The sequence below is a fragment of the Hydra viridissima genome, unplaced genomic scaffold (assembly GCF_058129835.1).
Source record: "Hydra viridissima isolate aposymbiotic clone 2 unplaced genomic scaffold, HvirCarnegie_v1 scaffold_10, whole genome shotgun sequence".
In the NCBI taxonomy this organism is placed as follows: domain Eukaryota; kingdom Metazoa; phylum Cnidaria; class Hydrozoa; order Anthoathecata; family Hydridae; genus Hydra; species Hydra viridissima.
The window spans coordinates 17,553,860-17,570,460 of record NW_028324309.1 but is presented as its reverse complement, the minus strand read 5'-3'; the positions used below and the strand labels follow the sequence as shown (position 1 = coordinate 17,570,460).

General features: G+C 27.1%; 1 protein-coding gene across 5 annotated transcripts; it reads right to left on the bottom strand.

The window, feature by feature from the left end:
• Nucleotides 1-374: 374 nt before the first annotated feature.
• LOC145188130 (uncharacterized) lies at nt 375-15,925 on the bottom strand. Of its 5 annotated transcripts, none has more exons than XM_090100322.1 (21): nt 15,419-15,925; nt 12,605-12,741; nt 11,699-11,971; nt 9,795-9,981; nt 9,325-9,518; nt 8,909-9,031; nt 8,046-8,250; nt 7,604-7,743; nt 7,252-7,509; nt 6,975-7,046; nt 5,955-6,062; nt 5,283-5,396; nt 5,031-5,171; nt 4,760-4,828; nt 3,155-3,241; nt 2,982-3,029; nt 2,703-2,849; nt 2,458-2,524; nt 1,179-1,357; nt 775-882; nt 375-684 (listed from the first exon to the last, which is right to left on the bottom strand). In XM_090100322.1, the coding sequence occupies exons 1-21, from the start codon at nt 15,843-15,845 to the stop codon at nt 667-669; spliced, it is 3,102 nt and encodes a 1,033-aa protein (XP_089956448.1). In that variant the 5' UTR covers nt 15,846-15,925; the 3' UTR covers nt 375-666. The 5 variants fall into 5 exon arrangements, 3 of the variants coding, with proteins under 3 accessions (XP_089956448.1, XP_089956449.1, XP_089956450.1); XM_090100323.1 differs by having other exon boundaries at nt 7,604-7,737; XM_090100324.1 differs by having other exon boundaries at nt 8,163-8,250.
• Nucleotides 15,926-16,601: the final 676 nt, after the last annotated feature.

Here is a 16,601-nt window from a genome sequence, read left to right as displayed (position 1 = left end):
TTAAAACCATATTTAATGATAATATTTATTTAAAAAATCCTTGAGATCTTTTTAATCTAAAATCAATTTAAAAGAAAACAACTTGGTGAAAAATCACAAGTATACAATTTGGTGAAAAATCACAAGTATACAACATATATCAAAAATGTACCAATATACATCAAGTATAAGTACTTTGAAAGTGTCAGGCAATTGGACAAAAAAAAAAAAAAAAAGAGGTTTACATCTTTTAAAATTATTTATTCTTATAATTATATTTTTTTGATACTATTTAAAGATCCGCTCACTCTTTTCAGAAGAACATGCATTTTATACTTAATATTATCATTTTAATATTTTGTTGTTTAATAAATGAATAAAGTGCACTGGAAATAAAATAAATTATATATTAACAATACATTAATTACACCCTGATTATAAGTATAAAATTTTTCTCTGACTTTTACAAATAAATAAAAAAAATTTGCAAATATTTTTCTCTTGCTTTTACAAATATATACAAACATCTACAAACAATAAAGATAGAATAAATAAAATTTAACATTATTAAAATGTGATAAGAAAATTATAAAATAACTTTTGTCAAAAATAATTATAATTTTGTGCATAATCTTTAGGATTTTTGGCTGCTTGGTACATGCAATAATTTAACACAGAATAACTTCATTATTTTGTAGGATATAACTAAAAAAAAACAAACTGAAATAAACACTAAAATATCTAAGTGTGAACATTTGTTCTTAAGTTGAACGAACTAAAGACAAGAAAACTTACTTTTGACTCCAGCTTCCTGAGCTGCCAGTGCAAATTTGTATGACTTTGCATAAAATTTTTGAGCTTTTCATGCATCAGCATTTTATCCAACCTTTCAACTGATTCACTCTATAAAGATATCATTAAAAAAAGTTGATTTCTGCAGTTTTTGATAATTTATCCAAAGTCTCTAAAATAATGATTTCCAAATTTCAAATAGATTCAGATAGATTTCAAATATATTCACTTAGATTTCAAATATATTCAGGTAGATTTCGAATAGATTCAGGTGGATTTCGAATAGATTCATGTGGATTTCGAATAGATTCAGGTGGATTTCGAATAGATTCAGGTGGATTTTATAGAAACGAGCATTAAAAGTATTAATAGGGAACAGCAGATTAAAAGATTTTTTATATACACACCAACTTTAAATGCTGAGATGTATCACAACACTTGTTGGCATTAATGCTGTTACTCATTTTGTTATCCTGACAAACACCATTAGAAACTTGTTTATGTGTCTCTAAGCAGTTGGTATGTTGAAAAGCATTTTTAGGAAAGAGATGGCTTGGCAAAGCTGCAATTGATCCAACAGGGTTGTCTATAAATTTACATAAACTCTTTTACTAATTACTAAAAACAGCCAATCACTAAAAAATCAATATTATAATTACAATACAATTGTTTCAGTTTCTTTCAACAATTTTTTACCCCAGCTGTGAAGTGAACAACACTGTTCAAAATTTTAAATTATAAAAAAGTCACATAATATTTACCAGAATGTATTACACCTGTCAACGAATGATTGACAGACAAATCTCTTAACAAAAACTCTTGTTTATACAAATTAAATATTAGACTCTTATCACATACATTTACTTGAAGTGTTAGAAAAACAATAAGCTAAAGAAACAAATTATATATATATATATATATATATATATATATATATATATATATATATATATATATATATATATATATATATATATCCAAAATATTATCACATTACTGATTGATATTTGCTCAAAGTACACACTTAGAAGAAATGAGATTGCATTTATTTGGTTATATCATAAAGCACTGTTATTACAACTATTAGTTACTCTAGATGTATATGAAACTAATGTTTGTTAATTAATTGTTACACCTTTCTTTGATCTTCTACTACTTGAATTTATCTGTGTATTATTGTCATCTTTGCTCTTATCAGATTTTAACAGAGGTTACATGCTCTAATGTCAGATTTTAACTTTTGAGTCAAAAGCTGACATCACTGCATGCAGACTTTTTGCTCTTGAAGATCTTAACAATGATCAGATTACTTTAAATTGATCACATTGCTTTAAACTATCACTTCTTTCTCACCAACCTCCTCCAATGTTGGTACCCTTACACGTTGGTAGACCATTAAAAATGGGCTACCAACGTGTAAGGGTACCAACATTGGAGGAGGTTGGTTTTTTCACTTTAAATACTCTTCAGGTCTCAGATGATTCATAGTAAAGATAGGGGACTGGGGAAGAAAACAGTATTTATGACACTTTAACAGAGTAGTAAATATTTCATATTGCTTTTTGCCAAATCAACCTATAAGCATCAGGGGTTGCAGGAGGTGAGGGGCTGCATTTATTAATGATTTCCTAAAAAAATAAACATACAATGATAAAGAAAATGATAAAAAGAAATTTTTATTTTTACCTTTTATGATTTTAGATTTAATTAATTCTTCATCTTTTTCTTTTAATAGCTGTTGCAATTGACCAATCTTATTTAAGATACAAAAAAAAGTAAACTTTAACTTAAGCTATAAAATTTATACATCAGCATAAAAATACTTATCAATATAAGAGAATCATCAGTAGATAGATTGGCATTTTTTTTTATTCTCTTTTATATTGAATTAAATTGAATTAAATTTGAATATGACATATACATTCCCACACCTGGTGCACTGCATTTGCTAAGCTATTAACAATTCTTTCATTGGTAATTTCATCAGAAAAGTGATGCTTTGTGATTTCCTCAGACATGTGATACTTTGGAATTTCACGATGATGTTTTAAGCACACTTCATTTTGGTTAATCTCAATCTTAATTTAAAAAACTGATTTTATCTGCCATATATATTTATCACAAATTTACTATAATACATCTTTTAACAAATTATTTACTATATATCTCTAGCAAGCAAAAAAAAAAAAAAAACGTGAAACAAAAATTACTTTTCTTTGAAGAACATCGAACTTTGATATAATCTTCTCTGAAAAGAACTTTATGAAAAAGAGTTTAAAACTTAAACAAATTTTTTCCGATTATTAAAGGAAAAATTCAAAAATTCAAAAACTTACAATGAAAAAGTTATTTAACATTTTATGCTGCTCAAATAAAGATTTACTTGTAAAGACAGCTTTCCCACCATACTCTTAATCTTTGTTATTTTGTTCAACAACTTATTGTTCAGTTGCTTATTTGCAACTTCATTCTAAAAAAAAAAAGTCATTAAAAAACATTAAAAACTAGTGAGAAAAAATTAACTTAAAAAGATATTCCATTATATTTAATGACAGACTTCTCACAGACAACCTCCAAAAAGTAGGATATTCCATTATATTTAATGACAGACTTCTCACAGACAACCTCCAAAAAGTAGGATATATTTAATGACAGACTTCTCACAGACAACCTCCAAAAAGTAGGATATTCCATTATATTTAATGACAGACTTCTTGCAGACAACCTCCGAAAAGTAGGAAAACTTTGGATGAAAATACAGTTATTCCAATGATATAAATTTCATATAAATTTTATGGAATTCTTTTTGTAATACAGTCTTCTTTTTGATTGGCATTAAATACCCTTTTTAGTTTGCTTTACAATTGTACATATATTGAAATTCATTCCACAATTTCAAATGCCTGAAAAATGATATCTTAGCATTGAAAAAACAAAATGATAAGAGAAATATATAGAAATGAATGCTTTTAAATGTACTACAGATATTAGGAATACGATTTCAACTGACAGCATTTACATATAAATATGTAAACACTCTGGTTTCTTGATTCTGTTTTCTGATTCATTTTCTATTTTTATAGGCCTTTTAATCTTGCATTGAATTGCTTGAATTGCCTTTCTGTTTAAGGATTTAGAGTTTAAATATTTGCCAGGTTGTTTGATACATTTTACCTCCTGTTGTAAACAAACTGACATGTACATATACTTAAAAAAACATATACATGTACATATATAGGGTCAATTTAAGTAACTTGTCCATTCATAAAAATCTAGTCAAATGTTAGGCAAGGTTTTGAGTTGTCATCATAATTTAATTCAATGATCTCTGTAATAATGTTTTTCTTGTATGTCTCATAAGAACTATGGGCTATTATATCTGTTTTCGGGTTCAGCAGGTACACTTGCTTAGGAAATAGCAATTCAAGATTATTTAATCTCTTTTTTTAAGGTTGCATTGTTACTAGTGCAGGTACCAGAGATATTACTTGCTTCGTATTATCAGTATGCGTCACAGCTTTATACAACTCATTCCACTTGCTGCAAAGCTGTTTTGCTCAAGAATACTTTAAAGTTGTTTATGGAATAGTATGGCCAAGTTTTATCATTATAAAAGAAAGACATGGCCTCCAAGAAAAACCTGAATGTAGTTGCAGCAAACATAACTTTAGTTGTTACCTATCAATTGATAAAGGCCATTAATTGATAAAGAAAAAAAATTATTCGTCCTCCACTCTAAATAAAGTTAGAACTGATGAAGTAGTTTATTAGGGGGCTGAACAGACAGCAATTGCTTCAAGTATATTTGTAGATTCTTCCCAGAGTTGAATGGAAAAAAAAAAAAAGACAAACAATTCAAGTTTTACAAACATCAAATCTTTAAACGTGGTATCAAATGTTGCATGATGTGGTATCAAATGATACATGATGCAGTATCAATTGGAATTTGAAGTAAGAATAGAAATGAAACTTTAAAAAAAGATCTTGCCTGAATTTGATGCCACAGCTTATCAAGAGCATCTATCGTTTTCTCTGAGTGATTCGCAAGAGTTTCAAACTAGAAAAAGAATTGCAACATATAGAAAACTTTAACAACATCACTTTTACTTCTCTAGAACCAATTTGAAAAAACTTTTTTAAAAAACAGAGGAAGCCCAAATATTGAAAACTCTATTCCTTGAACAAGTATCTAAGAAATTTTAATATTTTTATATAATTTAGAATGCTGTTACAGAGCTGCTAATTTGGTTTCCACTCACCACATCTTCATAGTCTTGCTTCAAAGTTTGCAATTCATCCACAGCATATTGAAGATCTTGATTGACTTTACAAAATTCTTTTTTGACTTTGAAATTGTGATCTTTGTAGAGATGTCCTGTTAAATGGCTACTGTCTGTAGCCTAATAAAGTTAAAAGAGTTGAGAGTAAAAATACAAATAAGGATAAAAATACTTTAAAATGATGCTTTGAAAAAACATTAAAAATAACATTTTAACAACATCAAAACCTACTTTATAAACCAACTGATATTTTGATTTCATATCAGCAAGCTCCTCTTCCAAATCTTCAATCTGCTCTTTCATATTATTCGCAACAGAATCATATTCATTCAGAAGCAAAAGATGCTAAAAAAAAAAAGACCAACTTTCATTATCATCATCTTGAAATATTCCTAAATAAAATACATTACAAACTTTTGAACTAAATTTATGAACTAAGCTGCTTCTGCACAATATCTCTCCATTTTTTCTTCACTTTTCTCTGGGGGCTAAAAAATTAAAACCAAGTAATGCACTTTTTGCTGCATTAAGTTTACAGTTTTAAGTGTGCCTTTTGACTTTCAAAATTTTATACTTACATTTTTTTTCTAATATTCAACACAATCTTTTATTTTTTAATGCTTCATTTTAATAAAAGTTTACTCAGATTTGTAATTCTTTTACTGGTTTTAATGTTAAAACTGGTTTTTTAAAATTTATTCGATATTTGTGTTAGGATAAATAATAAAATCCTGATACTTGCAAATGAAAATGTGTTTTAAAAACACTTTAATATTTTGGCAAAATTTTTTGAAACCAGTTTTATTTTCAAAATATGTAAAATAAAATTAATATCCTGAAATAATCTTTTTTGTCATTTAAAAAAAATTTTGTGATGAAAATTTCAAAGCAACATTGTATTACCTTAGCCTCTATATCGTTTTCCTCTCTAGAAAACTGTGACTTTAAGATAGAAATCTCATGATTATGAACTCGCTCCTTTGATTCTTTCACATCCATTTCTTCTTTCAACTAGAAACATTTTAAAAGAAAAATAGAACATGAGGCCTCAACACATTGTTAATCAGGCCAGATCCAGAATGTTAACTAGGCTAACTATTTGTAGCACCTTTTTATATTTTATATTTTTTAAAACTAATCAATTCACAGAAAATTTCAAAATTGTTGTTAAAAAAAAAAAAAAAAAAAAAAGAAAAGAAAAACAGAGACTGTTTTATTTAAAAGGTCAAATTCAAAAACACTGCAGTGCTTACAACATAAAAAACATAGCCTTAATTTGAAAGCTTCGATTTTGGAAAACAAAGTTTAAAAAATGAGAATTTCCCCAAAAAAAAAACCCAACATTCTCAAGTAAATTTACTAAGCTTTTTGATAATTGCTATGGCAACCTAAAAGTAGGCATCATTCATGAAAACCCCTAAGCATGAGACAACATAAACTATAAAACTGTGTTTATAATTATTTGTATATCTACCAAATTTAAACTTAAAAATATTATTATTAAACATTTTTATTAACAAAAAAAAAAAAAAAAAAAAAAAAAAAAAAAAAAAAAATTATAAACAAAATTACTTTTTTTTATTTAAAGAACAAAAAAAAACAAAAAAATAAAAAAAAAAGCTTCTAGTTTTAAAAAAAATCATGCCTAGAAAAAAACATTCTTTTTGAATAAAACTTATGTTAGGGGCTCCACCCATGAAATCCACCCATGAAATCCACCCATGAAATCCACCCATGAAATCCACCCCTAGTAGTCCACCCCTGAAACCCACAGTTCCCACCAAACCAAAAAAAAAATGCTTCTTTTAAACCTCTGGTCAACATTGTTGAAGCTTAATGAACAAAAAAAATGTTGTAATACCTTTAAGATTTAAATCCTAAATTTATAGTATAACAAAATATTTTTTAAAAATCTAAAATCACCTGCTTAATAGTTTCCTGGGAATTTAAGAAATCTGATGAGAGACTCTTTAACTTTATTTCTAAGGAACCGATCTGTAAAATCAATAACTTTGTTACATTGGCAAATATACTTAGTTTGAAGTGGTGACATTGAATGAACATACTATAAATCAAAAAACTGTGAATTTTATGTGAAACCAATTTAAACTAACGTTTCAGTTAAAAAATTTTGAACACTTTCTCAAAAAAAACTTTTTGAAAAAAAAAAAAAATTTCATTTTTTTTAAAGAAAGCTCACATTCACTTTAGCTTTGTTCAAATCCGATTGCAACTCTTTAATTAAGTCATCTTTTTCTCTGAAACATTCACAAAGATCACTAAGTACTTTCTGTGCTTGAGGGTTTTGTAAAACATGGGGATGGGGTTGCTCTTTTGTAGATCGAATACTGCATGTAAGTTGGTTAAGGTAATTAACTATTTGTTTATTCAAGAAACAGGCAGACGAATGTTGCATTTTCAAAGTTTCAACTTCACTTAACAGAACTGCTTTTTCCTCCTTTAAACAAAAATTTGTATGAATTAAATAAATTTTAAAAAAGTGATATAAAAAAATGACACTTCATTAAAGAAAAAAAGACAACTAAACTTACAGGAAAAATTTTTAGGAAATTTCTTTGTTCAGCATTATTTATCTTTAGAATGTCTTTTTGTTTAGAGCATTCAACATCATTATTAAAATTGTTTTCTTTGCATTTTGTAAGTTCTCCTTCAACCAAAAGTGCATCTGCACCTACAGATGAAAATACTAGCAATGTAACACAATCAATCTGTTAACATACTGCTATCTATGGCTTGTTAAGCATTTACTTAATCCAAAGTTGTAATGGTAGAGGCTACAACTGGTCTAGTGAGTAAAAGTTAAAAATGTATTAAATATTTAAAAAATAACTCAATGTAATGAACAAACAAAAAAAATTACAAAAAAATAATTTTGGCAATTTTAAAACTTTGGTTTTTAATAAATTTTTACATTTAAAAACCATAAGATGTTAAAGGTTACTAAAGATGGCCTTTTATCAATAACACCATTACATTGTTTTGACTGAAAAATTTCTGACAACTCATTGATTTCTTTGAGTAGTTCTTTATTAATCCCATTTCGAGTCAGCTTATGAAACAATGAAATAATTCTAGAGGTTTGCACCTTACTGAGTACAACGGTTTCTTTAGGAGGACTAGGTGATTTGAAGTGAGCATTTCCTATGTAGGTACTTTCACCTGTGTTATTTAGGTGGCTCTGGAAAAAAAAAAATCAAACACACAACAATATTTACTTGAAGAAAAGTATGATAAAAATAATCTGAAATTCAAACTAAATATTGGAATAAAACTGGAAGATGTAAATTATGCTTTTACTTAATTCTACACCAATTTTACAAGCAGGAGTCGCTTGGCAGTATTCTCAATTTTTTTTTTTTTTTTCATTTGTTAGCAGCTTGTGATTTATTATTTTTTCTATTTTTTTTAGTTGCAAATTCAAGTATTTACAGTTCCAGAGTTATTTCAGAATAAAGACTTCATTTAGACATAACCTTCCTTTAAGTTTTGCTGAACTGTTCACATAATAAGCAGTCTTCGTAATTTTATTTAAAGTAAAAATTTCAGTGAATTTTTTTTTGTTATACTATTGACAGAATTTTGAAAAAAAATTTACAAAAGCTCAATTGATTTTATTCATTTTGCAATTTACTTTAAACTTGAGCATTAGGATTGCTGGTTGAAGTTTAGAAACTACAGAAAAACACAGCATTTCTTTTTTAAAGTAAAAAATGGTCACATATTGCTGCAAATAGAAAGTGCAAAAAGCATTTGATTGAAAAACAATTACTTAGACATCATGCAGCATAAGCCAGATGATAAAATCTGATTGAAAGATATCCAATTTAAATAGTTACCCCTTCGGCTTTCTCTACACCAAAATCTTGAAACCTCGCATCTAACTTGTAGAAAATTATTTCTTGTTCTAGCTTATATTGTTTGGAGCTCATTATGTTTAGCTCATTTGTTTTGCTCTCCAACTAAACAAAAATTTATCTGCAAATAAATTTATTAACTCCAAATATTTATTATCTCCAAACAGAATTTACATCAACTAACCAGGATTACTTTCTTTTACTAAATATGATTGCATTTTAGAAAATTATCCATATATAATATTTATCATTTACAATAGTATTTTGCTATACTTTAAAATCAAAGAAAGTATATGTACAATAAGCCTAAAATCAATTAATAATTTTATGGTAGTTCAACTTGCTGGTTTCAATTTAACTTAATTTACTTTAAGGACTATTTATTTGATTTTGCTTACCAACTGGGATTTTGTATTTAATTCGTCAAGTTTTTCATTAAATGTCTTTTTAAGGCTGATGATGTTGTTTTGTAGAAGCTCCTCGTTTACTTTCAGCTGCTTTTTTTCTTCTAGTAACTTATCATACTCATGTTCTACAGCTTTTATCTTGGCAGAGAGCATATCAATAATTTTTCCTTTTTTATGAAGTTCATCTATAGGACATAAAAAATATTGAAAGGAATTTTTAAATTTTTTGAATATTTAAAATCTCAAACTTTTATAAAACTTCTCAAATAAATTTTAGAGACTTCTAATAGAAACTTAAATTTTCAAGAGTTAGAAAAGCTACATCTACATCCAGAAAACATTACTGATTCCAAACAATAACTATAGAGGATAACAATGTCATAAATTTTTGGTTTCCATTTGTAAGTATATTAGAAAAGGATGCAAAATATGTAGTTTAAATTAAAATTTTAAATAATTACCTTGCGTAAAACATTGGTCAGCAGAGGATCGCTGCTTCGTGGAAACACAACTTCCATCAAGTAGTGAGAGAGTTCGCAGTTGAAAAATGGCAAAATCTTTATAATGTGGAAAACTAGATATGGGGTTCCCTTTCATTTCCATCTCTTGAAGATTTATTAGTGAATTCAAATTGCATAATTCTTCAAGCTACCAATAAGTTAATGAATATATAAGGATAATCCTATTTTTTTTTAGTAAACCTAATTAAGTGATGCTACATATGCACTAACAATAACGCAAAAAAGGAGTTATATCATGATGATAAAATTTTTAAATTAAACAAAGGAATTTCACAGTAACTGTGTTTTGTTAAGTATTAAGTTAGCAAGTCGAACCATTACCTACTTAGAAAGCTTCAACATTTACTGTATCCTCAAACTTATCAAAGTTAAATGGAAAAACTTTGAATTTAATAAACTATTCCTGATGTATTTTAAAAGATGTACACTATCAAATAATGTGTAAATTTTATTGTCTAAAATTTAAAAAAAAAATTATCAGTAGGGTTGTACTTTTTATTGAGTTTCTTAAATGCAAGTGTATTGGTTGAATGTTTGTCTGTGATGATAGCAAAAATGTTAAAACTAGCATTGAGTTTCAGTCATCAAACAATTTCCAGAACTACTTATTCCAGGACATGCTTTAACAACAAATGGCATAGAACATTTAATACCAACCAACATAAAATGAAAACTCCTGAATAAACTTCTCCATTCTCATCTTTTCCAACAAAAATTTACCACCAAGACATTAAACACTTTTTTGCGAGTATATTTCATTGATTAACAAAAAACTGAATCTGAGTTTATTTTCTCTTTATTTAAAAAATACTTTAATGCTTTATTTGGTTCTATTCTACCTTGAGTTAATGCCTTTAAATATCAAAATGAAGAAAGAGGAAATTGCTCTTATAAGTTGTAAGCTTGTCTAGAGGTATGGCAGAATCAAAGTAAAGCAAATAAGTACATTAGAGTAACTCTCTGTCATAAGATTCTAATACATAAAACTATAAAGTTTACTTAAAATATTTTTTTCTTTTTCTCCAATCCAATTTCTCATATAAGAAACTAAATTTTCTGGCATGCTTTCACTTGTCAGTGTACAATTGTTTTAATGAAACCATTGTGGAAGATCAAATTATCTGTATGGTATAACTTATATGCAGATTAGTACTAAGATTGATGCTTTCAAAGTTAGTTGATGTTATATTTTCAATAGCACAATAGTAAATAACACCACAATCTATTTTTTTAAATAAAAAACTTCAGGGAATATTTGGTGTGTCAAGTCATTCACAAAATTAATCTTATATCTTTTGAAAACCTTTGTTTCATCTAGCAATAAATGAGAAAAAGGTCTTTTTGTAGAAAGCATTCTCAATGGCTTAAGTGAAGGAAGCAAAGATGGTTTTAAAAAACAATCTTCATTTTTATTAACTGTTTGAAAAGATTTTTTGTAAAGTCTAGAGTGTTTTGTTTGCCTTGTTTGATGAATTTTTCTTCAAAGTGATTAATACATATTCCAGAGAATTTAAATAGTTTCCAATTATTTCTGCTTATAAACTTGATTCAACGAAAGCACAAATCTATTTCAGGAAAATTGAATACTGTTTTAGTTAGAACTTCTCTTTAGTATCATCAGTTTCTTTGTTTTTGTAGACACTTTTGCAAGCAACTAAGCGAAATTAAAAAACTATGTGAACTTAAAAAAATAAAATCTCTAAGCTCACTTAATGTTACTATCATAGTAATGATACCGCTAGATTTTTACTTGCAAATTACAAAAATACAAATTTATTGATGTTATTATCATGATATTAATTGAGACTTCTAAATTACAAAAAACAAATTAAATGCAAACTTACACTTTCTATGCAATTGTTATTTGCACAAAAAACACGTAGGTTTTTTAAATTTGATAAGATTTTTTTAGGCATCAACTGCACTTTGTTATTGCTGATGTTTAAATATTGGAGTGAAACCAGTGAAGATAATCCATTTAAAGAAGATATTTTGTTGTGCGATACGTCTAAGAACTTTAACCTCTTAAGCTTTTCAAGATGTTGTATTTTTTCAATGATATTGTGGGAAAGGACTAACTTTTCCAAGTTGCAGAGTCCATCCAGATTTTCTATAAACTATAACATTAAAAACTTTTCATTAAATTACAAGGTAAGAATGTCAACATTCTCACTAATTAAAGAGGAACAAAAGTCACAAAAATCTGAATCATCCCAAACAAATGTTACAGATGTAAGAAGAAATATTTAATGTATGCAATATTTAATTATGCTTTGTGCATGCTGCACATATACAAAGATAAAGTATTTTTATATTTAAGTGCATAAACATGTTTTATGGATTTAAAATTAAATAAAATGTTAACCCTTCTTTTTTCCTCAAGTATTGTCTGCAATATTCTTTTGATACAACAATAAATCACAAGATTTGTTGTTGTATCAGAAGTAATTTCCATACATATTGGTTCTGTCTTTAAAACTTATATAAGAATTAAAAAAAAACACTATAAATACCTTTAAATAACAACACCAATAACAACAATAATAACAACAACAATTACAACAACAATAACAACAACAACAACAGCAACAACAATAAAAACAAAAAACTGTGCAAAGAATATTAGAAAAAAATTTAAAATAGGAAAGTAGGAAAAGTAGGAAAAAAGAACAAAAGTAAAGAAAAAAGTAGGAAAAAAGAACAAAAAAAAAAATAGCTACAAATAAAAATGTTTGTTGTAATTTGCTTACCTTGATTTTTTGATTCTTTTGTTTTACTGAAAAATTCAACTCAATGATTTTGTCAAATTTTTGCATTTTTGTGATGCTTTGAATAAGTTTAGGCGTAATGTAGACTACAGTTTCTCTTACTTTATTTACTTGCTTACCTAAAATTAAATTAAAAAGTCAAAACTAGAGTAATGATAGATTGCTATTTTGCAGAATATGTATAAGTTAAAAGGATATTTCTTTAATTTTCTTACACCTGAACTTTTAACTACCACGCTGGTTTTTTCAAATGAGGTGAGCTCAGCTACCCTATACTAAGCTAATAACCAAACCTGTATCAGTAAATACAAATTATAATAAAATCTTATCATCACTTTTTTTTAAAATATTTATGAGCCAATCTGGCTTTTTCAAACCAGTCTGGCTTGAAAAAAATTGTCAATAAAGTCTTTTCATATATTTTATTATTCATCTCAATTCTTAAGATCAAAAAACTGTTATTTTTCTTTAATCAAAAAATAAAAACTTTGTATGACTATGGAAGATTTAAGGGATTATTAATGTTTAACATTTTGTGCCACACCATACTAATACTAATGCAGGGTAGCAGATTGTAAGCATATAAGATAAGATGATAAAAAATGGGCTTTTTTTTGTCATTTTGACTGAAAATTGCTTTGATGAAACATACATACATACATACATACATACATACATACATACATACATACATACATACATACATACATACATACATACATACATACATACATACATACATTACATATCATTCTTAACTCATGATCCTAAAAATTTTCATATCATTACATTACAAACTTAATTGATATATTTGGTTAAAATGTTTAACTAAGCTAATCTAACTTAATTATTAAAATGCTTCATTGTTATTTGTCAAGTTGCTTATGACTGAGATTTGTGCAGTTTTTATGAGATTTTTTTAACATTTTTTTTTTTTTTACCTCATTAATAATCATTAAATTAATAAATAGATTATTTCTGTGATACTTAGAAATGGGCAAAGTCACTCATCCGAGAAAAGAAATCAAGGCAAAGTTGAAACCCTGATGAAACTTAATAGATCCTCCAAAAGAAGTTTGAAAAGAAAGTTGGTAATAGCCAGAAAGCAGTTTATACTGTCAAGAGAAGACTTATTATGGTACTGAGTTTATATTAGAAGCAATCTCCTGTTGGAAATCTCTCACAATGACTGTGGAAAGCAGGTCTTGGTGGAGGACATGAAAAATATTGTCAAGCAGTCAACTAAAAGCCAAATTTCAAGGGCAAAAAAAACCTATTCCATAATATTTAGTGATATAGTAAACTTATCATGCTTAAGTTTATGCTGTATTGCATAGTTTTGGCTTTCTATCCATTATTTGTCTTAGTCCTTAAAGTGCAGCAAGCCACAATTGCAGTTTTTTTATAGTTTGTGTAGAGCCATTATTGTAGCCTAGCTCATTAGCTTTTAAAACTATGACCAATATCTCTGGAATACTGGCTTTAGTAAATACTGATTAGTACCATTTCACTTTTTACATGTTTTTCTACTTTATTTTGAAGAGTTGGTGTCATTTTTACAAGATGGGGAATGGTTCCCTGCTTTGTGTACCAGTATAGTATAAAAAAACGAAATATCTACTGCTGCTGAAGCAGGCTTCAAATGTCAGGTTAGGAATGTCAAGGTTTGATGTAGAATTGTGCCCAGACTGTTTTACAGTCTATCATGCAAGGTCTTGGCACTAAAGACTTCATCAAGCAGTGTACATAGCTTCTGTAAAATGAATTTAATGCAAATATGTAGATAAATATTTATTATGATTTTTTTCTTTTTTTTTCTTAACAACTTTTATTTTCAGTGTGCAGTTAGAAGGGTAAATATTTGGGGTTTACTTCATTTATTTTATGCTTATATTGATTGCAAAAACTTGTGGCTGCCTTTTGATTGCCAATATTTGACTTTATGTAATCATCTGATTAATCTAACAAATATTCTGTAGGAGACAAGCCAAGCAATAATAATGGCCAGGTCATTGTACTGAGTTTATCTCTTTCTTGTTTCTGGAGGAAGAAATTCTTACTTAGGTTGAATGTATATATAGGGTTTTCATACTTAAAAACCAAGTTTTGATATCCTTGTTTCAAATAATAAAATTTTCTTGGAGAACATTCAAATACTCTTCTTGGAGAATATTCTAATATTCTGCATTACTTTATTAAGTTTCACTGTCACTTTTTCTCCAAAACATCACAAACTACATTTAACTATGTATGATGAACTGTTGAATACTAACATATTCAAATTACACAAACATTTTTAGCTTTGTCTCAAAAAGTATAAAATTTGAGCTAATCAGTGAACAAAACATTTTGCCTGTCTTTTTCTGTCCTATAATTCACCAATATACAACTCAATCAAAACTAAACAGGTTTACCAATGTAATTAGCCAAGGTTTAGCAGCTGCATTAGATAATATTACCATCAGGAATCTATCTTACATCATTGTAGCAAATTCACATTAGTAGACAAAAAACTAATGTTTAATACTTTTAACTGCTTAAGATAAAGATTAATTGAGTACTGTTAAAGATAAACACGGTATAAATACTGCATAGAAAAGTCTTACAAATGTAAAACTTTTTATGTACTGAGAAATAATAACGTAATAATAAAAATAATAACAATAATAATAATAATAATAATAATAATAATAATAATAATAATAATAATAATAATAATAATAACAATAATTATAGTATGAATAACAATATATAAACAGAAAATAAATATATTTATGTAAAAGTATATATTTATACCTGAAACTGGAGGTTCTTCGTCTAACTTGTTATGGTTGTTTATTTCAATTAGGTTTGCCCAGTGTTTTTTTTGCATAGGGGTATTAATTATTTCATTACCATTGTTAATTAAAGAATCATTTTTGGATACAAAATCTTTTTCATTCATTTCAAAACTTATTTCCGATAAACAAGAACCATCCTCTGATGCTAGTATTGTCAAATTTAATGGACTTTCTGTTGCATGCTTTATAACATTTTTTGTACTACAACTTAGACTTTCTTTTACAATAGTGGCTTTGTTATCAGGTACTTTTGGACTTCTAACTGCCTTAACAGCTTTTTTTTCTATCAGGCTACTATCATCTGCTGATGCTGCATTGAAACTGACTTCCTCTAAAAAATCACCATAACCTAATGAATTGCCAAACTCACATTCATTATCCATGGAACTGAGCAAAACTTCTTGGACTTCTTCTTTATGTTAATTTATAAAATTTACTTAATTGAAAAAACATTTTCTAAACAGAAATTAGTGGTATACATACATATATACATACATACATACATACATACATACATACATACATACATACATACATACATACATACATACATACATACATACATACATACATACATACATACATACATACATACATACATATGTACGTACGTACGTAGGTATGTGTGTGTGTGTGTGTTTATATATATATATATATATATATATATATATATATATATATATATATATATATATATATATATATATATATATATATATATATATATATATATATATATATATATATATATATATCGTTGTTCTGAGAAAAAGTAACTATGTGTGTGTATAAATTACAGAAATTTTGAGTATTCCATCTCACTTAAAGTTAGTTTTGTTATTATGCTAAGCTAGATTTAAGCAAAATGGAATACCCATAATTTCTGTTTGCACATGGGAAAGTTAGTGGCCAATCGCAATATCGTTGCCATGTAAATTATCGCAGCGCTTTAGCCATCAAGTTGCACGTGCAGTTTTGGTCAACTTTTAACCAGTAGTTGCTAAATTTATTTAAAAGTCAAATTGCTGTTATACTTTTAAAAATTACTTTTCGCTGTACTGAGAAAAAGTAACTAAGAAACACAAACGTTCATGAGATATTTTTAAAGTACGATTGTAACTTTGTCCCCATCGGTTTTT